This window comes from Trematomus bernacchii, unplaced genomic scaffold, assembly GCF_902827165.1.
Source record: "Trematomus bernacchii unplaced genomic scaffold, fTreBer1.1, whole genome shotgun sequence".
Taxonomy (NCBI): Eukaryota; Metazoa; Chordata; class Actinopteri; order Perciformes; family Nototheniidae; genus Trematomus; species Trematomus bernacchii.
The window spans coordinates 2,294,359-2,322,267 of record NW_022987727.1 but is presented as its reverse complement, the minus strand read 5'-3'; the positions used below and the strand labels follow the sequence as shown (position 1 = coordinate 2,322,267).

At 39.3% G+C, this 27,909-nt stretch overlaps 2 protein-coding genes and 1 long non-coding RNA gene across 3 annotated transcripts; all 3 read left to right on the top strand.

Moving 5' to 3' along the window:
* The first annotated feature begins 574 nt into the window (after nucleotides 1-574).
* On the top strand, nucleotides 575-6,666 carry pa2g4b (proliferation-associated 2G4, b). Its single transcript, XM_034145027.1, has 13 exons — nucleotides 575-780; nucleotides 2,625-2,753; nucleotides 2,834-2,939; nucleotides 3,053-3,122; nucleotides 3,228-3,320; nucleotides 3,412-3,475; nucleotides 3,585-3,663; nucleotides 3,758-3,836; nucleotides 3,926-4,059; nucleotides 4,162-4,256; nucleotides 5,331-5,458; nucleotides 5,549-5,602; nucleotides 5,706-6,666. Exons 1-13 carry the CDS (start codon nucleotides 693-695, stop codon nucleotides 5,763-5,765), a joined length of 1,179 nt encoding a protein of 392 aa, XP_034000918.1. The 5' UTR covers nucleotides 575-692; the 3' UTR covers nucleotides 5,766-6,666.
* Nucleotides 6,667-7,727: 1,061 nt separating this feature from the next.
* LOC117494491 lies at nucleotides 7,728-8,772 on the top strand. Its single transcript, XR_004557077.1, has 4 exons — nucleotides 7,728-7,793; nucleotides 7,890-7,916; nucleotides 8,164-8,186; nucleotides 8,430-8,772. It is a non-coding gene; the product is annotated as an uncharacterized LOC117494491 (long non-coding RNA).
* Nucleotides 8,773-13,356: 4,584 nt separating this feature from the next.
* esyt1a (extended synaptotagmin-like protein 1a) lies at nucleotides 13,357-27,707 on the top strand. The gene is made up of 31 exons (XM_034145083.1): nucleotides 13,357-14,223; nucleotides 15,444-15,485; nucleotides 16,974-17,108; nucleotides 17,331-17,404; nucleotides 17,628-17,700; nucleotides 17,792-17,881; nucleotides 17,959-18,014; nucleotides 18,689-18,809; nucleotides 19,015-19,191; nucleotides 19,661-19,743; nucleotides 19,920-19,968; nucleotides 20,239-20,328; nucleotides 21,100-21,195; nucleotides 21,285-21,356; nucleotides 21,434-21,520; nucleotides 21,745-21,894; nucleotides 22,389-22,571; nucleotides 22,666-22,842; nucleotides 22,938-23,020; nucleotides 23,115-23,163; nucleotides 23,251-23,340; nucleotides 23,847-23,942; nucleotides 24,154-24,225; nucleotides 24,322-24,408; nucleotides 24,530-24,676; nucleotides 25,509-25,633; nucleotides 25,808-25,900; nucleotides 25,989-26,120; nucleotides 26,197-26,302; nucleotides 26,422-26,471; nucleotides 26,595-27,707. Exons 1-31 carry the CDS (start codon nucleotides 13,903-13,905, stop codon nucleotides 26,620-26,622), a joined length of 3,234 nt encoding a protein of 1,077 aa, XP_034000974.1. The 5' UTR covers nucleotides 13,357-13,902; the 3' UTR covers nucleotides 26,623-27,707.
* Nucleotides 27,708-27,909: the final 202 nt, after the last annotated feature.

Genomic DNA, 27,909 nt, shown 5'->3' with positions numbered 1-27,909 from the left:
GTACATTTTACATCTATATTTTCTTAATTTCTTTTAAATGGGATCTTTCCTTTTTTATATATTCTGATTTTTGTCTCATTAATTATAACATTGTCATTGTTTTTGATAAATAGGGAACAGGTCAATTTTTGTGTAAATGATTAAAATAATAAACATAAGTGTCTTGGAATCATAAACACACATAAATCTCTTAGAATCATAAACACAAATATTATAAATATCTTAGAATCATAAATAAACATATTAATCAAAAGCACGTGTACATACATACTGTAACACAGTATCAGCTTTTCAGTCAATGTTGCTTCTTCCATACCATAGGAATTAAGTGACTTAGATCATGTGAGTAAGTGATTAGCAAAGACTGCCATAGCCAGAATGAAGACATTAACAGCTATTAGTGAGCATACGTTGATGTTGGCTATGAATACTTGTCCATGGTTTAATTTTAAACACAGATGATGTGATTTAAAATATCACCCTTGCCTTTTACGGGTGTAACACGACGACGAAGACGCTGCTATGCCGTGAACTATCTTGACCGTAAAGTGTGTCTTGGGCAGCAGGCGGGATCTAGAGCCGTGCTGCTGGAGTCGGGCGGGCCGATCGGAGAGCAGCGTGGTCCGTACTGTGACTGACTGACAACCGCCGGGCAAAAAGTTACTCTTGACTTCGCAGACAACACTGCCAACATGTCTGGGGATGACGATTCACAGGAGCAGACCATCGCTGATGACTTGGTGGTCACCAAGTATAAGATGGGGGCCGAGATTGCGAATCGTGAGTGAAATGCAGCTTTAACGCACCGTTTTGACTGTCCATAAGTATCAGGACCCGTGTGATGTTAGCTAGCAGTGTTAGCTAGTCATACCCAGGCAGCTGCTGTGCCATGTGCCGCATCAGTACCAACTGCAGATCATATTAGATAGCGGGCCTTGTTTTAATATCAATACAGCATAACGCTTGTTATAGCTTGTAATGTTAGATCGAGTTTTTATTTAACATAGCCCATATTTGTTAAAGGACCCATTGCTGTCAACTTAGCCTGGTGAGCTAGCTGAGCAGCTATGTGGCTTAGCTACCTCACTAGCAAACGTTAGCTAGCTTCGACTGCTAACGTAACGGATAACAATGACAAGTATACAATTGAACAACAATATGGGCTTGTTTCAAGTACTGAGTAGCCGACATTTAAATGTAAACATACAGGGCTTTCTAACTGAGATATATAAAAGTGTTGTGTAACTTGAGAAACTGGAAATCTTGTTGTTTTATACGGTGTCATTTAAAGTCAGAAGTAAGTAGTAGAAGCTAGCGTGAGTTAAATACCCACTACTGCGTGTCCAACTAAAATTACGTATTGAACTAAATCACATTCTACATTTTTAGTAACCAACATGAATCGCAGACGTTGCTAAACATGCTGTTATTGCTTGAGGTTCAAATACATATAGTGTTTTGAAGACCACGTGTATGCACACAACATCATTAGTGTGGAATAAATAGTGTACCTTGAAGTTTGTTATATGTGATTACAATCTTAATCTAACAAACTTAAAAGCATCAGTCTTTTGCATTTATAGCTTAAGGCATATCAATATTTCAGATTTTTTTTTTAGCATTCAAAACACCAATATAACATTTTTACATTTGATTAATCCAGTTAAAAGGCATGTTAAAACACGCCTTTTCACATTGCACATCTTAACACTCAAAGGTTACACACACTCACACCTGTCAGCTGCTCTACAGTCTTTGTTTGGCAAGCCAACAGTCTAATGAACAGCTGACCTTCGTGCCATTTAAATACACCTATAGTAAAACCTCCACGTGTTAGCCACAGTTAATCTGAACTAAACTAATGTCGGATAATTTATTTGTGTTGCTAGGGAAACACTTAACTTTAGCCTTAAAATATTGAATGTTCCAATTATCCTGATCTTTACGGAAAGAAAATCGTGTGGCTCAGTATACATTTTAGTGACGGTCGGTTTTCATTCCCAGTCTGTCCTTGGACCTCTGCTAGGTTGTGGAGATTCATTCTGTAGGGTCTTTACATCAGTGTTGCATAAATGACACCGTGTGTCCTTGTGATTTTGTATTGACATTTATCACAGCTGACCTACTTATCTGAGGTTAAGACAATCTAATTTACCGCTTGCATTATGCTGTTTCAAGCTGATGTACAGCTGTCAGACAATCTGTCAGATGTTTGTTTTCTACTTGACGTTACTCCAGTTTAGTTGTTCACAGTGTAATGATGCTCTAATGCAGGGATGGGTGTTGAACAGTGAGCAAGAGCCTTCTTTTAACTAACCGTGCTATGTTTCCACAGTGTGTGAGCCTGTTTAATACTGCTGGAATGATTAGGGATTAATCGAAGAAATAAACAGAAAATATATTGTGTAGAACTGGGGGTTAGGCGAATAAACTTTTAGAAAATCTTCTTGGAAATTTCTTAAATTATAATGTTTTGTGGAACAAAAATATTAATCAACTGCCCCAAACATAATCATTCAAATAAACAATAAGGCAAATAATCATCAGCTGCAGCCCATATGTACTCGCTTACTGACCTACAATTTTTACTTCATCATGGCTTCTTTTTCTCTTTCGTCCTGCAGAGGCTCTGAAGACAGTGGTCGAGGCAGCTCTGCCTGGAGTCTCTGTTCTCAGCCTGTGCCAAAAGGGAGATGCCTTTGTCATGGCAGAAACTGGGAAGATCTTCAAGAAGGAGAAAGACATGAAGAAAGGTATGTCTATTGTTTCAGTTCATCAGTCATCATCAATGTCTCTGTCAGCACTCCTCATTCACCCTCTTTCTCTCTCGCAGGAAGTGCTTTTCCTACTTGTGTGTCGGTTAACAACACCGTATGCCATCACTCCCCTCTGAAGAGTGACCCTGATGTCATACTGAAGGACGGAGACGTTGTCAAAATGTAAGCTACAAAATGTTTCCCTTATCCATCCTGTGAACTAGATACACGATGGATTATATTTGGTTTGCAGATACTTTCTCTGGCTCATGTTTTCCTGTTCTGTTTGTACACAGTGATCTGGGTGTGCACGTTGATGGCTTCATCTCAAATGTGGCTCACAGCTTCGTTGTTGGAGTGACCAAGGTTTGTCGTCAGCGTTGAATTATACGACACCATTAATGGCTAGTAAAACTTTGCTACGTAACCTCTTATATCTAACTAATAAACGTTCCTTTTGTGTCACTTCAGGAAAACCCACTGACTGGACGCAAGGCTGACGTTCTGATTGCGGCGCACCTGTGTGCTGAGGCTGCTATTCGTCTTGTTAAGCCAGGAAACAAGGTAAAACTCACCCGCCATGACCACTGACAAAAGCAACACCATGACTTTTTTTTAATTCATCTAATAAATATCATTTCCTCTCTTCCATCAGAACTCCCAGGTCACAGACGCCTGGAACAAGATTGCAAAGTCATTCAAGTGCTCCCCTATTGAAGGTGGGTGTTTATGAACATTTGGCACCTTCAATCCTTGTGATTCCAATGGTATACATTTCCGAATGTAATTTGACCAGCTTGACTCAGCATATTCCTTCAATGTGTGCAGGGATGCTGTCCCATCAGCTGAAACAACATGTGATCGATGGGGAGAAAACAATCATCCAAAACCCAACAGACCAGCAAAAGTGAGTTCACTCAACCACTTCTTCCTGTCTAACCTAACATTAAACCGGATGGGTGTTTTTAACAGTTGATGATTTTGTCCCTTTGTTTTTGTAGAAAGGACCATGAGAAGGCTGAGTTTGAAGTGCATGAGGTATATGCAGTGGATGTGCTCATCAGCACTGGAGAGGGAAAGGTGAGAGGAAACTTGGTGTAATGTGATTTGTTTCTCTTCATTTTTACAATTTCTTAAAAGCATATCTAATATAATGTTTTGCAACATAGGCAAGGGATGGAGGTCAGAGGACCACCGTCTACAAACGAGACCCCAACAAGGTGTACGGCTTAAAGATGAAGACATCTCGAACATTTTTCAGTGAGATGGAGAGGCGCTTCGATACAATGCCGTTCACTCTGAGGTAGCTTCTTAAAACTAAACATCAATTATTTCACTTGAATTTTTCTTTTAAAAAACAGAAGTTTCACCCACTCATTATTCTTTTCTTTGTTTGCGTCACCAGAGCGTTTGAGGATGAAGGCAAGGCCAGGTTGGGTGTGGTGGAGTGTGCTAAACATGAGCTTCTGCAGCCTTTCAACGTGCTGCATGAGAAAGAAGGTGAGAGAAACAAGAAGGGCTATAATTAAGGGCTTAGTTGAAAAACAATCGTATACGTTTGTTTATATGGGAACAAAATGAAGTGAAGTCTGAACGTTTCTTCGGAAATCTTTGGAAGATTTTCCTATACTTAAATCTGTCGGCCAGGGTGATTTATTATTTGCTTAACCTTCTGGCTTTGTGCAACTAGTGGTCCATACACAGAATTCGATCCTCTGGTATATGACCTCCAAATAAATAGAAAATGGCAGGAAGTTTAGGGAAACATCAGTTCATATTAAGAGTTCCATTTAGGACATTTTTTGTTGATAAATAGAATTGCCCATAAAATGACAAAAGAAAATGGTGAAAGCGTCCAAAAGAATTTCTCTCAGCCCAAGGTGACTTCTTCAATTGTCAGACATATTGTCCAAAAGAAAATATATTCAATTTGTTATCATGTAAACAAAGTATTTTCTGTCCCATGGAAAATAAAGTATAGGGGTGTCCTCAAACTGTCAGACTGTATTATATTGTATTTCTATGTCATTGGTACCTGTAGCAGCACAACTACATGACATTGAAAGGGTTTGCTTCATTATTGTCATTCTGCAAAAGAATGAAGTCATTTGCAGTTTTTAAATTAAATAATTTTTTTTAAGAGAAGCATATTCATACATCCTTCTGATTGGCAGTGTTGATAAGACTCTACCTGTCTCTTCTGATATGCAGTTCGAAGAAAAGTCATAATAAATAAGATTTGGCCTTTCATTTTATTCTATTAACTAACAGCACTAGTGTATTCTTTTAATATTTGTTGTTCAAAATGTAGCATTATCAGGGAAGAACAGGGTGTTTTCCTCTTGTCATGTCAATGGAAATTGGGTTTGGGATGCAGAAGACTTCCCCGCAGTGACCGTAGTCTCGAGCCTGACGGTACCTGTAGGATGAAGGCATTGACTGTAGAGTCTGTTCTAGAGATATCTGTACAATTGTGTCAATGTCTTATTTTGCCCTGTGAACTGTAACATTTTGATTTCTAAACTTGAGAGAGTCAGACGGTTTAATGCAACTTTCAATCCCTTCTTTGTCCAGGTGAATTTGTTGCCCAGTTCAAGTTCACCGTGCTGCTCATGGCCAATGGACCTCTGCGAATCACAAACAGCCTCTTTGACCCAGACCTCTACAAGTCTGAGCATGAGGTTCAGGACGAAGAGCTGAAGGTAAAATGTGCTACATCTCAAAGCCAGCATGTGTTGATGTTTTGTTTGAGGATATGAGAGTCATTGTTGTTTTGTTTTTTTCATTTTAAGACTTTGCTTCAAAGCTCAGCCAGCCGCAAGACTCAGAAGAAGAAGAAAAAGAAGGTGAGTTACAGGGCAGCATAAAAAAATACTTGCTCCAAATGTTTTCCTTTATTAAATTTCAATCATTGTTAATATCTGTATCTTTTTTTTCTTTTTTTTAAAGGCTACAAAGACTGTTGAGACTGCAACCGGACAGGCAATGGAGACCGAAGCTGCAGAATAAAGTTGTCTAGCAGACATGTGATGACCCAAAGAACAGACGTCATGAATCATTCTGTCCCAGCTGTCTGAGGCACTTGCGGGCATAGCCGCTGTGAATACCTCTGAATCTAACTGATGTCAGTCTGGGATGATGCTGCTCCTAAATTCTGTCACTCCACCTATAACACACACACACACTTGTACATCCCTAGTAAATCTCATTGTCCTTGAGACAGCCTCTCCTCTTAACAGTGGACAATTCTGCTACAAAAGAGGATGTTTTGTGAAAGGGCATAATAGTCACTGGAACATTTTACCCATTCGACTCTCCTTGAGCCTTCGTCCCTTTCTCCACATAACTGTAGTGAAAGATGGAAAATAAAATGAGTTTGACAGAGCGACCAAGGATGATGAATGCACAATTCTGTGTCAGTGTATTTTGTGTGGCATTTGGATAAATTCCTTGAGGTCCTAAAACTGAAGCCATGCCTTTTTGAAATGAGTGTTAACTTGTCGTGGGCAGAAATGTGTAACACCTGTCTTGAACCATGAAGTTTTAAGCATGACATCATTATTATTGATTGACATTAGTCACATTAATTACCACATTTATACTGCTCTCGCTTAGTCCGTCTACTCTAGTACATTGTGTACTCTTCTAGGAATAAACTGTAGGTTACTCTGCTAACAATTTCTCAAACTGACAACTTAAGACCTTGTAGTTGAGCAATTTAACAAGAAAATATTTCTCAGTTGTGGATGGTCTAACTCCTGCCAAGGGTTCAGCATTCAGTTTTCTGGTGCCATCATCGAGTCTGTGTTTACATAGGAACTCCATACCTGATGATATATGGATGATTTTGTAAAACAAATCCTAGTTTCAGAGACTATTTTTGGAAACATTAAAAAGCCACCTGACATCATTTGTGTAGTTGTGTCTTTGGACTGCGTGTATTCACCTTATTATGCTGATGAAAAATGTGTTTTTTATGATTTTGAATACTAATGATCAACCCTCAAATAAAATGAATCCTATTTCATTGCATAAATCAGTCATAAACCATAAGATTGGTACAGAGTAAAAAGGGTTATGAAATAAATAAGGAATCATCTATTATGAACACGTTATTGGGGAATATGAGCATATATACGGCATAATTGGATATTCTTTGATAACATAATTTTGTGATATTAAAATCCTAAACTTTAAAATATACTTAAAATCTGAATCAGGAATTGGTTAGAAAACAACAGTTTAACAACCAGCATTAACTTGTGTACTACAAACACACTGTTGGTATGAGAAAAGTCTGTAGAATGTATTTTAGACTTATTGAGGTTATGATGAAACTAAAGCTATATTCATATTTGTTTTTTGATTGAAAACTTAATTTACTTTTTGTAAATGTTCTGTTAAATCCTTCACCACTGCCAGGAAAAATATTTTGGGTGGAAAAAATTCAGAAGCATCAGTATTTAGTTTCTTGTTGGTCTGTAGAGCATACTATGCCTAAAAATACAGAAACGTATAAAAAGAAATTCAGACACACACACACACACAACACAGTTTAAATATAAAAAAATACCACATGACTGTTATAAATGCTAGCTAGGGCCCTAAAGACAATATATTTGAATCAATATAGCATTACTAATCATCTGAGAAAAAATCTCTACTAATATAAAATACGTCCTAATTTTTTATATTTCTTTATAATTTATTATTTTATATCTGTGCACAGTACAAAGTTATGAAGAAATAACATATAAACTGGGTCAATATCAGGTCAAGATACATGCAAATCACATAAAAGGCTACAGCTATGGCTTGACGCAGAGCCGTATAATAGAATTATAATATAACTTTATATATATTTTATTATAACTATCTATATGGCGCTGGCTTGATTCGTACCTAGTATTTTTCTTTCCAGAAAACTACATTTCCCATATTTTCCTGCGGTCACATTAAGATGACGTATGAAAACCACTATAAAAAGGACGTCGCCATGTTTTGACGGTCTTCCTGCAGACGGTTCCCAAGCGTTCGGTAAGTGAGACCTTAGCTGCTGATCACAATCCATGTGAATCATCGTGTTTTTGAATCAATCCAACTAATCCTTCACATGTTTCCTTCTCTTTTCAGTCTTCTCATCTCGGCATGAGAGCTAAGGTTTGTACTTCATGTCTGTATGATTAAATAATCATTGTTCCTGGTGATGCTAACATTAGCGAGCTCGCCAGTTTGAGCATGTCGACGGCCCAGCACAGCCTTCTCACCTGCTTTTAGTTGTAACAATTGTATTATGCCATTTGTATGTGTAGTTGAACAGTCGTTGCAAACATGTGCTTGTCTTTTAAGAAAATGCACATAATTTAACCAAGTCATTTAACGTCGTCGTTCTTATTTTTTTTTACAGTGGAGGAAGAAGCGCATGCGCAGGTAAGACTTAATGGCGCATGTTTTTTAATGCAATGATATCGGAATCAAAATACCTTTGTTCGTCCCACAGAGGCGACATTTATATTGCAGCAACTAAAGAGCTAAAGATCGCTTAACATTAATTAAGAAGTATGCATACAGTTAGAATAGTAATAAGACAAAATACACATCAAGTCTACCAAATACAAGTTACAACATGTTGAAAGATTTTAGTCTCATTGCCTCTTGTAAACCTTTTTTCAGACTGAAGCGTAAAAGGAGGAAGATGAGGCAGAGGTCCAAGTAGGCTGTTTTCTCCGCCATGGCTGTGGCAGCACATGTGGTGAAACAAGCAGCCCGGTGAGCAGCAGCTGAAGACCCAGGCCAGGACCCTCCCGGTGTGAAGTCTGTCAGTTGGGCCCATCCTAACAACAGGAGCCCATCCCAACACGAGGCCGCGGAGCTGCTGCAGCAGCTGACACATGCTGGAGCGCTGATTGAAGACTTGCTGGATAACAGGCTTTTCCTCGGGGACATTCTGGACTCATTGTTCTTAATTCCTCAACTTTTGTTTATACTGTGATTAAAGGTTTTGGTTTCTAAATAACTAGCAGGTCTTGGTTTTTACTAGCTGTTTGCTTTCAAGGGAGGTGCCTTTCCCAGGTGTTCCTATTATCTGTAGTAGTACTTGGATATTTTAATTGCTTAAAAGTAGAATCACTACAGTGTAAAAATTGAGAAGTACTGTTTAAAATCTTAAAAGGATCAAAATGCACTCTAGTCTTCAATAGTACTCGTGCTGAATGACTAATTTCAAGAATTGTCCCAGTGGGTTAAGTATGGGTTTATTGTGTCCATCGCTTTAGTGGTGCAGAACTCGTAGAGGTAACTAAAGTTAATAACTTTATAAACATATGGGTTGTTTAATCTGCTGATGCAGTGCATATGTGTTAGACAACTATTCCAAATGCTAAGATGTGTAGAGTTCAGACACTGCAGTGCCTGTCTGCACATGGTTAAAAGTGTTTTCAAATCACTAAGAAAAAGTCATATTGGCAACAAGTGACAGACTGTTTCACCTTCAGTGAAACTGACCAGTGGTTAAAGTTGCAGGGTTCCCGCGGGGTCTTAAAAAGTCTTACATTTGATAATCTGAATTTAAGGCCTTAAGGTCTTAAATATGACCAAAAAAATAAGAAAGGTCTTAAATATGATTTAGAAGGTCTTAAAAATGATCGGATTTGAAAGGTACTTTGTTGCGATAGCGTCTAAATGTGTTTTGGGGGAAATGTCCGGGCTGCAAAGTAACCAGTACGGTAATAGCCTTTCAGTTCCCCCGAACCATTTGTATTGAAATAAATCAACATGGAACCAGTATACACTAACTTTGTTTCCCCCGGCCCCTTATCGGAGAACACCACCCAGCTAGTAACCTAGCAACCAAGCTTCAGCTAACGGCAGTCAGAAAGTAATGTATCTTAGAATCTACTTACAAATAAATATGGGGAAGTGTAAGTTCAACCGTATTTGGTTGGAAAACATCGAATTTAGTGCTTTGTTGAAACCAGGGGAGGGGAACGTCTTTGAAGCCCGCTGCACCTTTTGCAAAATAAATTAGTGTTTGTTTGGCTAGTGCAGCGTTAGCTAGTGCAGAAGCTCCCGCAACAACACCGGGGGACCTCCGGGCAACGTTTGGGTCTACGTCAACCCTAAAAGCGGAGGTGCTGTAGACGCTAAATACCGTAGTTAAACACCAATCATACAACAGCAATGATGAAAGATTGTAGCCAAGGCAGCAGAGCTCTGAATATAGCTCTTGTTTCTCTCTCTCTCTCTCTCTCTCTCTCTCTCTCTCTCTCTCACACACACTAGGGCTGCTCGATTATGGCAAACATAATCACGATTATTTTGGTCAATAATTGATATCACAATTATTAAATACAATTATTAATTGACTTTGAAAACATCCATTTCTTGAACTTTAAAACAAATAATAATTTGGACAGTATCTTTTTAACTGTTGATTACCCTGAACGTATAATTCAACTGAAAAAATTAATTAAATAAATGTTACATTTAAATAAATAATATCAAAAATAATAAATACCAATAAACAAGACCAAAAAATATTTTGGAGCGCACTTCCACAAGCTACTAAACATATATAAATATGATAAATAAAAATAAATTAGACTAAAATTAATTAGATCAAATATGTTGTAGTGCACTGTCACAACCTAGCAAAGCAAAATAATCGATTATGTTTCGTAATTGCGATTAAAATACGATTAATTGCACAGCCCACACACACAGAGACACACACACATACACACTTTTTGTCTAACACAGTTCTGTACTGTTATGCTGTTATGTTCAGTCATTGTTCTTATGTTGAACATGAATACATTTACTTTGTAAGTAATTATGGGACGTATTTCTTCTTTCATAGCAATTTTCCTTCATACTTTCTTGCCGTGAAATAGGTCTTAAATTCTATTCAAAGTGGTCTTAAAAAGGTCTTAAAAAGTCTTAAATTTGAGTTGGCGAAACCTGCAGGAACCCTGAGTTGTCAAAACATCTTTGGGTAAAACAATTTTTTCTTGTATTAGTAATGGATCCTCTTATGAGTGGAGCACCATTTCAACCACTAAATATAGTTCCAGGCAGTTGAATATGCGAAAATGGTATCTGATGGAAAGCTGTGGGTGAATTTCTTAAAAACATTTCAGATTCTATCCACATCTTATGCTTCGAGTGGGTGTGTGACTGCTTTAACCTTTTTATGAGGCTCAGTCAAAGGAAAAACCACTCTAATGTGTTTAACCTTGAAGGCAGTCCAATCATTCATCCTGTCCTGAGCCAAGGTGATTCGAATCAGGCTGTTACTGGAATAACCTTTTAAAAAACGGATTCTCTTTTACATGAACTGTGAAGAGAATTCTGCTTTCTTTAGTACACTATGTATTACATAATGTTTGATGGAACCACAAGACATGCTTCCCCTATTAATGCAGAAGTAAAGGTACACTACAATGCATTTTCTAAAACGGACAAAAGCCTCTCCTAAACATTGAGTTCTATCGGTACATTTCAAAACAGGAAAACCAAAGTGGACTTCATCCGGTCTTAAGACATATGACTTATCCTGTTAGGTATAAAGACAAATGACTGATGCACAATATCATCATCTGTAACTGTAATTTGATTTACGACCCTTGTGTTTTCTCATCTGCTCAGGTGGTGTTAATGAAAGTGTGTGCTGGCCAAGCTCCAAGAGATCCTGTCTCTTAGCAGTGACCTAAAAAGTGGAGCATATATAGGATTATGTAACACAAAGAGCACAGACTCAACACTGCTTACATCTTCTCGATCACTCAAGGCAGAATGTAATTTAAGTTAATAATTTTTACAGGCCTGTTCAACAGATGACACAACTGTTGTCTGGAGGCAGCATGGCCAAGTAAACACTTAACATTAATTATTAAATCTAGCTTCTTATAGCCTTACTTTCTATGTGTACTTCAATGGTATCGAAATATCCTCACTTCAGATAGCCTCTGCTGAGTTTGCAACTGCAGCCTCTGAAAACAGAAGTTGTTGACCAGTGAGTTTTCTCTTGTATATGTGCCCAGAAATCAGCTGTAAGAGTATACATTATCCTCTTTAAATAGGCTGTCTTGCAGTTTCACTATATAGCTCTTACTTCACTCAACACATTTGGTAAATATAGGATGCTTGTTACATGAGGGAAAGGTTGTAGCCTATACATAAGCATGAAAGTATTGATAACTGGAATGCTAGCTATTTCATGAAAAGTTGTCACTAATTGTTGTACAATATAACATCAATAATTCATAGGGATAGAAATAATTTTGTCTATCCAATTAACAGTTTTTTCTTGCTGCCCTTAATACATTTGCAACGTTGACTTTAAATCCATGTAAAGACTTATTGGGAAATAGGAATCAGACCTGTTCTTGAACTTTGCCCTGTGTTTCATTTTTGTACATGTATTATTTCAACATCACAGATAAACTCATCATCTTGTGACTGCTACTTCTGCTTGCAGAGAACAAAACAGCTGTTTTCATTAGAACTGTTTCATTATTGAGATGCAATGATAATGTATGGTTGTTCCTTGTTGTTGATAGCGTTGCCTAACACGTGAAATGTGTGTTATAGTTGCCTTCTGTGCGCTTTGGGGCGTTTTTGTGATTGCTACAGATTTCTATCAAACAGTCCAGTGAGTCATGATGTTACTGCAGAAAATAGAAACTAATAATGTGAAAGCATAAGAACATTATTCTCAAACAATTGGCATTTTACAGATAGATCACTGACCAGTTTACTGCCAACATACATATTGTATAAATTGTAGTTGTAAACAGCGCTCCTGTCAGATTTGGATTTTTAAAAAGACTAAGGGGGCCAGATAGCCAATATGTTTTATGAACACAGTCAGCTGCCAAACAGAGACAAAACACAGTCATACCAGTTTGGAGGTTTACTATATCAACAACACAAACATGTGACAGACAAGGCATTACAATGTGGTCAAAATGTAGCACCAAGCTGTTACTACTTCTTTACAACAACAATATTTAGATTTATCTGCACAATTATTATTATTATATATAAAGAGCCTTTACAGCCTATACATTTGTTGCATTACACAATCTTAGAAATATATAATCCTATCACTATCCTATTAAACCAAGACATTTTAATTATGTGTAAGCCTACTGTTTCAATGGTTGCCTTTAGGCCCTTACTGGTTGTTGGTGTTTAACTGACTGCTTGGCCTCTGCAAATAAGCCTTCAGCTGTAATGCATTGTATCTAGGCAACCAGGGGTTTTGCTGTTTCAGTCGCTTAGCTTAATGAAGCTATGAATGAAAAACAAGGAAAACCACCTCCCAAAATGCACCTGAATGACAAATCCTAAACTAGGCTACTTTAGACCGACCTGTAATGTACTGCGTAAACATTGCGTAGTGACCTTTTGCGCAGATCACGACTCTGCCGCTTGGATTTTCTTTTTAAGACGCTTATCACCACGGCAGCTGATTAATGAACATCCATAAAGCAGGAAGCTTACACCTTTCTGTCAACAGACCTGTTGGCGCTGTCACGCTCAGTTGTAAAGCTGCTGCAGAGGACATGAGCGCTTGCGCATGCGGCAGGGTTTGATCCGGTTGTGTGGACAAGATAACGGGTTGTGCAGCATGTGCATTGGCAGTGTCTACATCCTTTTGGGCGGAGTGTTTTTTTTTGTTAACACGGTGATGATAAGTAAAAAAAAATGCCTTTGGTGTCTTGAGCTAAAATAAACAGTCATCCACCACTTTGCACATGAGTCGCGATACGCTCCGCCTGAGTGGATGAATGACGCTCCAAGTTAATTCTAGGGTTTAGGTTTTTGCTGGATTTCTTGTGAAGGAGGGATTGAAGAAGAACCCGCCCTCTCGGGTCCTGGTCTCTGCTTTGCCCTGCTCTGTGAGAGAAGCGTTATACGTAAATGAAAGTCGGAATTGCCTGCTTCAGTGCCCTGCGGAACTGAGGGGGAGTGTAGCAGAGAACAGCCGTGATCATGAATTCAACGATCGAAGCCCGCAGTTTATAGGTGATTTCTCGATGGTTTCTGTAGGAATACGCTGGTAATTCTTCAGTGCCACTTTGTCGCAGACGCAGTGAAGCTGAAGGCCAGCTAGAGCCAGTGAATTCAAACGGATCGTGCGATGTCAACCGCGGAGGCAGAGCCTGGCATGAGCGGAGGCACTGCGATCGCAGCCCCGGCCTTACCCAGCCCAGGTGAACGAGCTCTGAGTGTGCTGTGGTCGTTTGCAAAATGCCTCGGTGCTCTTCTACCAGTGTACCTGGCCGGATATTATGGCTTCAGCATCAGTGTAGTGCTGTTCGGGCTGATGATCTACATGGGATGGAAACACAGTCGACTGGAGAAAGTGATGAGGCTCAAATCTGCCATGTACCTCCTGGACAACGAGATGAGTTTTACCACCGAGAAGGCTTTCAGAGCCAAAAGGGATTTACCTCCCTGGGTAAGCACTGGCTCACCGCCTGCATGTTTGTTTCACCTGTCACATCTGCCTCCTCTTCCAGGCGGAACTTGAGCTGCACCTCAGTTTCTTTGCATCTCTGACTGTGATAGGCTCTTACATGCATATTACTCATTAGTTGGGGCTTGCTGTTTAATTGTAGGATCCAGACTTCATCAAGTAAAGATATTCACGCATAAAAAGAAAGAGAATTTTGCTCCATTATACACTCATAGTGCACACTGTCCTTTTTGTTCACAGTATCTTCCTACTGTCCAAATCCAGCCCCATATTAAGACTTTCCTAAAGTGCAGTGCCTGGAGGATTAACTGCACTCAGGAATGTATATTTAAATGTCAGATGAGGGAGTGGAACTATGGGATCTTAGACTTAGTAGACAGTGAAATGCACGTCTATTCTAAAATGATGAAAAATATATTTATATCTAGCAGTAGGAGAGATTCTCTGTTTTGTTTCCCTTTCCTGTTTCACTAGCAGCGTTTGACCTTATTCGGCTCCAAAAACGTGATGCCTCATCAACATATTTCCCCAGGACCACCATATCTGGATAGAGAGCACGAGGGAATAAACTGTGTGTGTGTGTGTGTGTGTGTGTGTGTGTGTGTGTGTGTGTGTGTGCGTGTGCGTGTGCGTGTGTGCATGCGTGCATGCGTGTGCGTGTGTGTGATGACAGACCCTATCATCAGATCTCATGTCTTTGTGGTTTAGAGGAAAGGCTGATGTGCACGTGGTTGATGGCTTCCTGAAATGTTGTCTCACATCTAAGTTGCTCAGCCTGTGTTTTTTCTTATCGTTTAATTGGGCATGATCTAAAATTACTCTCCAAAATTAAATTAGAACCTATCTACTTCAGGTCATTCCACACAACCAGAAAAACGTAAATATAACATTCATCTCAAGTATTAGCTCTTCTGCTCAGAGCTGGAGGTCATTTTATGGCAGTGTTGTATTGAGTTGTTTGGCTGTGAACATTTTTTATTATGAAGGGCAGACCATCTATTTGTATTTTATTTATTTTTTTAGAAAGGGGCAGGTCATATAAGATTTTCTTCTTCTCCCTGCTCCTTTTCGCTCAATGGTGTGTTGTAGAGACATGTTTTGTTGGCAATTATTGTACATTTGGTTTTGCGTACCATGAGCGGGACAAATAAAAATGAAATGAAATGAAAAGTTCATGCCTGACCAATTTTTCTTGTTCACAGGTCAACTTTCCTGATGTGGAAAAGGTGGAGTGGCTGAATAAGGTATGTCCCTGTCAGACTTAAATGCGCAGCTATGGCTGTGTATTCATACATTATGATTAGGAACTACTTTTTGACAATAATCTTCTTTAACACGCTTGTATGAAGACAGACTGCTTCGCTTCATTCAGCTGAACTCTTAAACAGCAGTGATTCCAAGATAAAGTGTTGACGTTTCACTTGAGTAACCCAGTAGCTGCAATGCCTCACATTATTTATGGAGACAACTTGTGTGGACTTTAACTGACCCGGCTCCCGCTGCAGCCTCTCCATCCCAGCTGATTATCTCCCAGTATAATTAAGAGGCAGAGAGAGTGGCTCAGATCATATCTCAGCGCTCTTTGTCTTTGTCAGTACAGTGACCTCGCATCAGTATAGGGCAAGTGTGCATATGAATACTAATAATACAAAGCACCCTTCTGGAGGGAAAAATGTAATGAACTTATTGACAGAAGCCCAGCTTATGGGAGGGCAATTTGCAGGACTCATCTTTCAGCAGCCCACGTCTCTCCTCCGGGCTTCCTGACGTGTGACCCAGATGCTCACACTACCCCTCCTCCCTTGTAAACAAACACACATCAGCCCTGAAATGTTCTCACCTTTTATTATATTTGACAAGAACAAAAAATAGTCATCTGCAAATAAAAAGAGCTGGGGATGGCTGTGAGCAACACAGTAAAAAAGGAGTTACACTCTTGTATAATGCATAATTCCTAGCTGAATGTCAATAACTGTATCATAAATAATATAAGATACTCTCCTAAGGTTTACGCCACTAGCATCACTAGTCTCATGGGGAGTGTAGAGGTCAAAAGGTCAGTAAACAGTAGCTGACAGGACTTTGCACCTCGCTCTTACACCTCACACTGAAATGCTGAAGCTAACACAAATGGGATCTGTGTGGAGTGAAAACATTGATTCAACTCACTCCCCAGAATTATAGCTATAGATGCTCTTACTGAAAAATCTCCTAGGAAATGATTGACCCATAAAGTAAAGCATTAGCGATTGTTTTTCCTTTTTAATTTGACTCCAAAGTGAGAGGTGCATTTGAGTCATTCACTTCATCATAACCACCCTGCTGAATTATAAATGACTGAGCTATTGTTCAATGTTTAGATTCCGATCTCTGTCAGAAACTTGGTTTTAGCTTCTCTGAAAAGCCTTAACATTTCAAACAAGTAGTCTTGGCATTGTGAATTGTGAAGTGTGTGTGTGTATGTGAGGGAGAGAGAGAGAGCGATTCTGTGTGTTGTGACTATGGTGTGTGCTTTGGTTATTGTTCTTTGATATGCTGTCATATTCTGATAATGATTTCTTATTCGCTGGAAGTGCCTTGCCACAATAAAAGATGCATGCATTGTTGCTCACAGAATCATATGACTGCGGATAAAAACATAAACCACTTTTGATCATTTGTATTCATTCATTGCTTCATACTATCTTATGTATCTTATGTATAACATACATTGGATATTATCTATCGTGTAGATCCTGCAGCAGGCTTGGCCCTTCATTGGTCAGTATCTGGAGAAGCTGCTGGTGGAAACCATTGCCCCCGCCATCCGTGCCTCCAGCATTCATCTGCAGACTCTCAGCTTCACCAAGGTCAACCTAGGAGACAAGGTATCTGAATGGCCTGTCATAAAAACAGCAATTTATTCTGTTAATGTTTTACAGCCAAGAAAATACAGTGGAAGGCTGGTCTCACTAGCCTGTTAATTACAAGCTTAAAGATTGATGATTTCATCACAGAGAATGAATCTTCATGTGGATCTTTGCTTGTGTTATTGCACAAAGTCTATCACTCTTATTGTCTTTGTTTAATAGCAGCTGTTGTGTTCACAGGCTTTGAAGGTGGTTGGTGTAAAGGCTCACACAGAACACGATAAGCGACAAGTTATGTTGGATTTGTACCTGAGGTAATGAATCACTACTATCATATTGCATGTTTATAAGCACCCAGTCAGTCAAGTCAGACACTGACATATCTTTGAGTAACTTTGAAGTTCTGACACTTAGCTAGGGCTTATCCTTTGTCAACAGATCATTGTTTACACAGCTCGATTTGAATACCATATAAACTGCTTCACCTAGGTAAACATGTATCTCTACTCTAGTGTGTCACTGTTCTTCTTCTTGCAGCTATGCCGGTGATGTCGAGATAAATGTAGAAATCAAGAAGTACTTTTGCAAAGCTGGAGTGAAAGGAGTCCAGGTATGAGAATGAATATTAAGACAATCTTAACTTATTAGCGACAGTTGAGTAGCATGAAACGTCCTTTCATTATTATATTTTTTTTCCTTAGCTTCACGGTAAGCTGCGTGTCATCCTTGAGCCTCTGATCGGAGATGTGCCGCTGGTTGGAGCCATCACAATGTTCTTCATCCGCAAGCCTGTAAGTGTAGCACCAGTGAAGCTCGTCTGATTTTGCACTGCATTGTTATCTAATGTCTGTTTTTATCTGTGTCACAGAAACTGGACATCAACTGGACTGGATTGACTAATCTGTTAGATATCCCCGGGCTGAAGTAAGTTTATATGATGGAGCTCTGTGTACTCAGATTTGAGTGTGCAGCCACATTGATCTGTTGTGTCTGTTTGGTGTTTTTTTAATCGTTTTTGACTAGGATTGCCTGTTTGTGAAGTCAGCTAATGAAGTTGGAAAGGTGTGGGTGGTGCACTTTTAGGAATTGATTGAGTAGAAAGATAGTCTGTTTTGTTTTTAGTCATTAGTTGCTAAACTAACTAGTAATGTGAGCGAAACTATTTCGGTTAATCAACAGATCTGTGTTTTCACATCCCTTAAAGCTAAGTGTGAAAAATAATGAAATGTCACCCTCAACCTTTAACTTGACAACTTTATGCCTTATTGGTATTATTGTACTTATTTAGTATGTATATTATGACTCCATGCATTTATGAAAATACAATAAAAGCATTGTCAGAGGTGTACATTTGTTGCTTGCACACCGGTTTTCTCTGGTGATGCTTTAAATGACAATGTGTCATTATTATTTAATTGTATTACTTTAGAATTGTCCTCATCTTAACCAATGGGAGTTTCCTGTTGGTTTTGTTGCTGAGAACATGAATATCATGTTTATTATGCATGTTCGTATTGTCAGCAGTAGTACATAGACTCTGTCTGTTTGTCTGTGTGTCTCCTGTGTGTCTCCATCATCATCCTCGCATTCATTTGCAGTGCCATGTCGGACACTATGATAATGGATGCAATAGCCTCCCACCTGGTGCTCCCCAACCGTCTTACTATTCCCCTGGTGGCCGACCTGCACGTTGCGCAGCTCCGCTCCCCTCTCCCAAGGGTAACTGTCTTAATGGCCTGGAGAAACATGGACCTACACTGACTGAAACTGTCCAAGCATATAAGCTGCAAACACATAGTCTGAGAGTCAAACAGCAAATTCACATTGTGATAAACATGGATCCTTGTTTTGTGAGGAAGCTAGTTGACTAACATTTACATTTTCTTTGTGCATGTGTTTTCCTGCATGTGTATGCACATACTAGGGAGTCGTGCGTATCCACCTGTTGGAGGCTGAGGACCTGACTGCCAAGGACACGATCATCAAGGGCTTAATCGATGGGAAGTCTGACCCGTATGCCGTTCTGCGTGTAGGAACACAGATCTTCACCTCTCATCATGTGGACAGCAACCTGAACCCTCAGTGGAGGGAGATGTATGAGGTAAGAAGAGGAGGGGGAAATAAGAGATACATCTAAAAACGAGCTTGATGTTTGAGTGATGCATTTAAAGTGGTAAAAGTTATAGCTTGCTGCTAGTTTGCTAGCTTCATAGGGGTTGTGTAGGGAAGTGGTTAAGTATTTAATGTGCCACATATTGAGAAACAGTTCTGTTATCTGTTTTCTGTGAAAGCAGGGAGATACTCTTTTAAAGATAAGCAGCTTTTGCGAAAACTGTTTTTGCGAAAACAGCTTGTGCAGGGATGCATGTTTTTTGTTGTTTATCTTATTAGAACCGTTGAACAGATACTAAATTATTATCTACTTAACACAAAAGTGAAAAGTTCTTGCATTTGTGATTCTGTTTGCATGTCCTTGTGTTATTGTGCCATGTGTGGCTGTATCTATATCTGTATATCTGTTGTGTGTTTTTGTCCAATTATTTGTGTGTGTAAATGTGTGTGTGTGTCAGGTGATTGTCCATGAAGTACCTGGTCAGGAGTTGGAAGTGGAAGTTTTTGACAAAGACCCAGACCAGGATGACTTCCTGGGGAGGTAGCTTACTCATTCTCATTCATTTACTTGGTCTCTATGTGCTTCTCATGCCATTCACATCTCTGCTATTGCCATGGTGGGCCATGATTCTGTCTCATTTTGAACGCCTTAGTATCTTTGATTGTTTGCTTCATTGATACTCTGTCTCTATATCTCTTTATCTCTCTCTTTTTCAGGGTCAAGGTGGATCTTGATATTGTAAAGAAGGCCAGAGTTGTGGATGATGTAAGTTTTGTTTGCGTATGTTAGCCCAGATTCAGTATTTCAAAAGTCTGTTTATTAAAAAATGTTCATCATATGATGATCAGCAAGCACAAGAATCTAGTTATTATGTTGTTTCACATCTGAGGAATACTGCCGTAATCCTGTTAGCATGTGACACTGCAGACCTCCTGGGCCCCCTCGTGATGTTCTCTAATCTTCTATCCCTGGCCAGTCTAAAACACATCAGCCAGAGGAGATGTGTGTTAATGAATCTGTTGTTGTTGTAAACAGTGGTTCAACCTGAGGGACGTCCCATCTGGCAGCGTTCACCTCCGGCTGGAGTGGCTCTCTCTGCTGTCCTCTGCTGACAGACTGAGTGAGGTGAGTCTGCTGAACAGCCTATTAGAACTGAATCTTAATGGTAATGAAGCAGCTGCAGGGCTTGGGTAGTGATGTGGACAACATTGAAACACTGTTTAGGATCAGAGCATTATTTTTGTATTCAAATGCCATATTGTTTTAGGCATTTGGCAGTTTCAAAAACAGGAAATGCAGTGAGAGAGGAGGATGACACCCAAAAAAGTTATAATTTAACTTTTTTATTTTCCTAGAAAAGATTCCCTGTTTATTATACACTACTGTCCTTGCCAGGAGATAATGACACAAAAAGGAACATTAAAACAACTTACAGATTGAAAACAAAACAGATAATGTAACATTTCAAACATGTCAGTGTTAAACAAAGAAAGTATTGTTAAATCCTGGATAAATATTCACACAAATATTCTAAAACCAATCCAAGGGTGCACCTTTGGGTTGGATGAAGACTGCTTGATGTACAGATTTTATGTTATGCTGTCACCTGATGTCCATTGTTTGATGTGAGTTTATGTGGTTGGTTTGACATATTTTGATCAAAGGTTTAATGTATTTCTTTATGCTTTAGGTATTTTTGTTTAAGGGACAATTCCTTTAATTTATAGACAATATATGACCAATATCAACCAAAAAAATAAGACCAATCTTAAACTGTCAAACTGTGAATTAATACATTCTTTATCAACTTTTTATTGTATGGAAAAGTTAAATTGTGGCCCTTGGTTGATCATTTTCCTCACTGCTCTTTGATTGTGTTCATTGTTTCCTCACCAGGTGATCCAGAAGAACCAGAACTTGACCAGTAAGACGGCTGACCCTCCATCTGCTGCTATCTTGGCCATCTATCTTGATCAAGCTAATGCACTACCTGTAAGATCATTAGAATTTCAGACTCTTTCATTTGATGTGCATTTCATATTTGTCTGTTACCCACATCCATTTTATTCCACGTGTTGTAGATGAGAAAAGGAAATAAGGACCCGAGCCCAATGGTGCAGATTTCTATACAGGATGCAACCAAAGAGAGCAAGGTAATGAAATAATCTTCTCTTAGTATATTGAACCTAACTCTGAGCATTATAAAGAGTTTTCCCCCTCTCCTCTGCAGACCTGCTATGGGACCAACAGTCCCGTGTGGGAGGATGCCTTTACCTTCTTTATTCAGGATCCTCGCAAACAAGACATTGACATTCAAGTAAGTCATTATGGCTAATGATTGAATATATTGATCGTGCTATAGCTACAATTATATGGTCATTAGACCACATAATACTTTATTGATTTTTCCACTTATTCGTTGTTATTTATATAAACTACACTCTTTTTTTCTTTGTTTTTTTACCTATTCATGGCCCTTTTCCCATCCTGATAATTCCTTTATCCTAACTCCACATGTATGTCCCTGTGTTTTAAAATCAGGTGAAAGATGACGACCGTGCTCTGACCTTGGGCAGTCTGACTCTCCCTCTGAGCCGTCTAATGGATACCCCTGAACTCACCATGGACCAATGGTTTCAGCTGGAGAATTCTGGTTCTGCCAGCCGCATCTACGCCAAAATTGTTCTTAGGGTTGGTATTTCACCCACAAACTATTTTTCTCTGCATGGTCACATGTGTACGGTGTTGTTGTAAAAATTCCATGACTGTTGCTAAGAATAAAACCAGCTACAGTGTCTGTGTAAAAGACTTTGAAATCCTACCAGCTCCAAAAGGACCGCTTTTGCCTCAGGAAACTATCAGACACATGTTTCAGTATAACGCCCACAGCCACCCTTCAAAGCCTGGCTATCAAATTAAACGTACCATGAATGGCTGTGTGTGTGTCTTTTATCCATGGAAATTAGATCCTGTTGAACATGACACCCTGAAATGAAAGAATGTGGGATACTGGAGAGTTTATGGAGTTCTACAGCAACTCTTAACTCCTCCCCTTCTCATGCCTTGGCTTAACTAAAGTCTCCTTTCTGCCTCATCCTCATATCCTTGTGAGAACATGCAGTCCACATAAACAGAAAAGAGAAACATGCATTTAATGTACTAACTGGTTATTTGTTTCCTCCTAGATTTTGTGGCTTAGTGAGGATGCCACTCCTACCACTCCCTCTCCTCGGCCTGTGAACCCTGGGCCTGGGATAGGTCAGGGGGGTATCAGCTCAGAACTGAACCCTATGGGGCCCGGTGGGTTAGGTAAACCTCAGCCAATACGACCACAGCAAACCACGCCCGACCCAGAGTTTGCAACTGAGGTAAAAATAAAGATTCAAGCAGTTGCAGCACCAACAGCCTCTTTCTCTCTCTCACACACTATGGTAGCCTTACCTGCCCTTGTTCTGCTCACAGGGCGTGCTGCGGATCCATCTGGTGGAGGCCCAAAACCTGATAGCAAAGGACAACTTCATGGGGGGCATGGTGAAGGGAAAGAGTGACCCCTACGTTAAGATCCGTGTGGCTGGTATCACGTTCCGTAGCCACACCATCAAAGAAAACCTCAACCCCATCTGGAATGAACTCTATGAGGTATTACCTTTGTTTAATTCTCTTCGACTCGACTAATAAGATGATTATGTTTAAGCCTGGATTAAGCCTGGACATTTTTTTCTTCTATGATTCAGGTGATTTTGACCCAGCTTCCTGGTCAGGAGATCCAGTTTGAGTTGTTTGACAAGGACATTGATCAGGATGACTTTCTGGGAAGGTGCGTCTGGACAAACAAATACAACTTTACAGCATATCTGAAAGGGGATATAATGAAGTGAAAGGGAAGTATTGACTGAGTCCTCTCTTTGCAGGTTCAAGATTAACCTACGGGATATCATCAGCTCACAATTCATGGACACGGTGAGTGACACATAGTGAACAGATCATATAACAAATATTATTTTTATTTATATCATAACCTGGACATTTCTGTGCCTTTTGTTACAGTGGTACACTCTAAATGATGTGAAGTCAGGCCGAGTTCACCTGGTGCTCGAGTGGCTGCCCAGAGTCTCTGACCTACCCAGACTGGAGCAGGTAAGATATTAACTCTCAACATTTAACTTCATTTTTTGTTCAGTTTTTATTTGGATAAACAGTTCTCACATGCAAAATACTGCAGTTGTTTTAAAATTGCCAGAAAGCCTTGACTAAGTTTAAAACATATCCTGTTGCAGTCTTGAGTAGAACGTTTTATTTCCATCGTAAACAAATTAAATGTATTTCCATTTGAGTCGGAGGAATAAAAAGCAAACTTAGAAAATATCCAAATCTAACCTTAAATTGATGCTTCTTTTACTGTAAGAGCCTACAGGGTTTTCTAGCCTTGTTGTTTAGTGTGTTGGCAGATACAAAATGTTACAAAACAGGAACAGGAAGAACTTTTACAGTGAGAGACTTTGTGTAGATTAGATTTGTTAGATGTATGCTCACATCTTTCTTGGTAGGGTTGCAACGGAAGATTTAACCACAACATTCTTATTGCACATTAAGTCTCACTAAACTCTCACTCTTTATGTCTCTCTGTGATATCATTCCTACAGATCCTGCAGTTCCAGTCTCAGCAGTCGTACCATAACAAGGTTGTGCCATCAGCAGCGGTGCTGTTTGTGTATGTGGAGCGTGCCCATGGCCTGCCGGTGAGATCATAGCTATGTGTCCTTGGGGCTATATTTCTTGTTTATTATGGTTTTGTGTGTGTGCACAATAGTTGCTTTTTGTAGCAGTGTTTTCCACAAAATACAGCTGCATTCTCATATGTATATGAAATGACTGGTGATGTAATATGTGCTTTAAATTTTGTAGTTCCCATTGAGTACAGTTTTTATATACAAATATTCTCACTTTCAGCTGAAGAAGAATGGGAAGGAGCCTAAAGTCGGGGCTGAGATTATCCTCAAAAGTCTTTCTTACAAAACCAAGGTGAGATCATGGCTTCTTAGTTGAGACTGTGAATGCAACAAAAGAATAATGCAGTTTGAAAAGTCCTTACATTCTTTTTGCATTTTCTTTCCTCAGATTTGTGAGCGTTCCACATCCCCTCGATGGGACGAAGCCTTTCATTTTCTGGTTCGAGACCCCAGAGATGAAGCAGTCATAGTGAAGGTGAAAGACATAAACATCGCAATGCAAGCATCCATATTATTTATAATGTCATAACTTAAAGATGAATTGCAGTCTGAAGTACGTTGTAATTTCCATGATGTTTGTGTTTGTTTGTTTCTAGCTCTCCCACAGCTGGGGCCAGGCCCTCGGGTCCTTCACACTCCCTCTCAGAGAGGTGATGATGGAGCCAGGCTTAGTGCTGGATCGCTGGATTAATCTGGATGGAGCGCTGCCAGAAAGCCAGATATTACTGAGGGCCACTCTCAAGGTACTGACAATATGTCATCCTTTATCTACACTACCAATATGCTGCAATATGTGACCATGTGAGTGATGCCCTGACTGGCAGTATCACTTTCTCTTTATTAAACCAGCATTGCACTGCACGGAATACTGTACTGTACTATCATGTGCTGTACACTGAAGATAACATATATCCTGCACAATGTCTTTGCATTTAGAAAAACTGGGTTTTGCTTTGTAGGTATTCTTTTTTTTTTAGAACTTTTTATTTATTCCACAAATATATAACATACATGGAGATGTACATAACAATCACACCCGCCTCAGTTTACAGTTCACTCAAATCTACATGTTATTGCTCACATACACAGACATACGTTACTCCTTTCCTTCTAAATCTTGACAAATTATACATAAATACAGACATTCATTTACATTTTCTGACCTTTCAGTAGGTATTCTTAAAGCTGTAATGACTAACTATGGGGTTTAAAACATAGGCCTTACAGCACCTCTGAATAATATGGAATAAAACATTACTCATTGTTAAATTCATCCAAAACTATTGTGTAAAAAGTAGTAATTTTACATGGGATGCTGCCACACACACTTTTCTTGAATCTGTGCTCTTAGCTGTTAATCAACACACATGGGGGTTGAAAGTCATTCTGAACCCCAGATGCCATATATCTCTGAACCAGTACTGACTTTGGATTTCCCCTTCAAAAAAAGTTGCAACACAGGCAATTTCAAGTCTTGCTGCATGGATAATCTGTAAAATAAAGTCCTTATTAAAACCAGTTATAGATTATTATGCAGCAGCAATGTCATGCTGAGCTATAATCCGTATCTTGCAGGTGTTGGACACTCAGCTGGCGGTGTGTCGTCGGGCCCCGGGGGAGGCAGGATCTGAGGGAGAAGAAGTCATTCCCAGATGGGTTCCTTCTCATCTCGACCTCAGACGGAGAAGTGGATTTAACGCGTGAGTTACACATGCAAGCATTAATGCTCCATTGTGTAGCCACTATACCCCACTGTTAACATATCAGGGTCTGTTTTAGTGGAATATTTTTCCTTTTTACTTCATTCTATTTTGCCCTATAGATTTAAAGACATCATGATGTAAATAATCACATTTACTGCTCTGTGTCTTTAGGGCTGATAACCCAAACTCAGCAGGCCAGGTGAAGCTTACCCTCAGCTACTCCATCGAGGAGAGCAAGCTATTCGTCACCGTTCACGCCTGCAGGTCTCGATATAACATATGTTACTTCTTAATTATCACAATTTTTTATCTGAAGCACACATGTTGTAAATGTGCTGCTGTGAACCCACAGAGCCCTGGCAGCCTGCTCTAAGGACGGGGCAGACCCTTATGTCACCTTCATCCTGCTGCCGGACAAGAAGGCGACCACCAAGAGGAGGACTGCCACCAAGAAGAGAGACCTCAACCCAGAATTCAGCGAGAGGTAAGACAGGAAAATTAGACTCATGATGGGGAAGAGAATATGAGGATTTTAATGTACTTTTTTTTTCTTTCTGCAGGTTTGACTTTGACTTCTCCCTGGAGGAGTCTGCACAGAGAAGACTGGACCTGTCTGTGAAGAACAGCGTCTCCTTCATGAGCAGAGAGAGGGAGCTTATCGGCAAGGTATAGAAAATTGTCTGAAATGCAGTTAGTTATTTCAGAGCATCGCATCAATTCCTTTGTGTTGACTTGAATATGGCCAGACATTAAACATCCTCTTTTCTGTTACTTGTTGCCGACAGTTGCTGCTGGACCTGGACCAAATTGACCTGAAGACTGGTGTCACACAATGGTAATAATTTAAACAACTTCTGATCAATATTGCATAAAATAGAGCTGTCAACAAATGTATGTTCATATATTTCTTTCTGCAAGATCATTTGAACAATAAATTGTATCCTTTCTGTTTTTCCAGGTACGATTTGGTAGCAGAGACCAACTAAAGGAATGGACGGTCTGAGTAATATATAATGTTAAGTGTTGCTTCTGTGATCTGTGATCTGTGTGTTTGCGTATTCAGCTTTAATAAAAATGTCCACCGTCACTGAAGAAAAAATCACAACATATTTGCTCCACAAAAAATAGACCATCAGTATTTAAGAAACTTTACATGTAGCTTGTCATCCGTAGAGTGTTAAAATATGTGGTGAAATTGTGCTGTCCTGGACAGATTCTTCAGTAGAATATTTTGGCTGAATAGATATTTGATAATAATGCAACTATGTTGCACAGCCTACCAAGTTTGTATGTGTTCAAAAGCATGTCAAAGCCCTCTTTGAATTGTATTCAGAAAAAGGGCTTGTGCTGTTGTCGATATCTTAAGGTATGATATGTTTTATGGATTTACAGCATCCAACGCAACGAAAGACATTTCTTTGAATTTTTATTTTTTACAACTTTGAAAATAATTCCCAAGATTACTTTGTTATTAGATTATATGTTTATATGATTGCCTTAAGTATTACAAATCTGCGCACAGTTTGTCACTGTTTATAAATTATGTTCCAAATGAAGTTTTATATGCTTTAACCAGAGCTTTATCGAAGTTGCTTTTATAAATCAAAGTATTACAAACCTAGACCCTCACATTTACCACTGAAAACAGAGTTATGATACTGTAAGCAGAGTCTAAATCACTGTGCTTTTATGAAGAGAAAACTTTGTAGATACTGAAAACACATTGGCGGTGTTACTGCACCTGCGCTTCTTTGTGTTTATACATGTTTGTGGCGCTAAAGGAAACAGGCTGAAGCTGTCGGCCATGTTTAGAGTTTATTTTCCAAGCAAAACAGTTTATGACCTTGTAAGAAGCAAGCTGATATTGTACGCCAGCAGTGGGACAGCTCCTATGACCTACCGCTGTCACCTCACCACAAATGCCTGGGTACTGATTTGTGGTGATGGAAAGAAAAAAGTGTTTTAAGTGTCAGAACTGAAGAAGAAAACTGCTGAGCTTTGACCTTATTTGAACATATCATCATCTATCTGCTGAAATTGTTGATTAAAGTTTGCACTCTCATGAATCAAACCAGTGTTGTGATTTCATTTTTTGGTAAAAGTTTTTGTTTAAACTACATACTGATAACATATTATACTATAACATTTTAGGGGTTTTCAAATAAATGTCATACTCATATCTGGCCACCAGGTTGCAATAAAGTGCAGACAACCCTTCACTTTTCAGTCCAATTGAATGTCCTGCAGATGTGAGGGGTGGAGGAACAGAGATG

What these genes read in the sequence shown, in the direction of transcription:
- pa2g4b (XM_034145027.1), top strand. Translation starts at nt 693, where the DNA reads ATGTCTGGGGATGACGATTCACAGGAGCAGACCATCGCTGATGACTTG. An exon ending in GGGGGCCGAGATTGCGAATC is followed by an intron (nt 781 to 2,624) that starts GTGAGTGAAATG and finishes TTCGTCCTGCAG; the next exon opens with AGGCTCTGAAGACAGTGGTC. An exon ending in CAAGTGCTCCCCTATTGAAG is followed by an intron (nt 3,476 to 3,584) that starts GTGGGTGTTTAT and finishes CAATGTGTGCAG; the next exon opens with GGATGCTGTCCCATCAGCTG.
- esyt1a (XM_034145083.1), top strand. Translation starts at nt 13,903, where the DNA reads ATGTCAACCGCGGAGGCAGAGCCTGGCATGAGCGGAGGCACTGCGATC. An exon ending in GTCACCGTTCACGCCTGCAG is followed by an intron (nt 25,901 to 25,988) that starts GTCTCGATATAA and finishes GTGAACCCACAG; the next exon opens with AGCCCTGGCAGCCTGCTCTA. An exon ending in AAGACTGGTGTCACACAATG is followed by an intron (nt 26,472 to 26,594) that starts GTAATAATTTAA and finishes CTGTTTTTCCAG; the next exon opens with GTACGATTTGGTAGCAGAGA.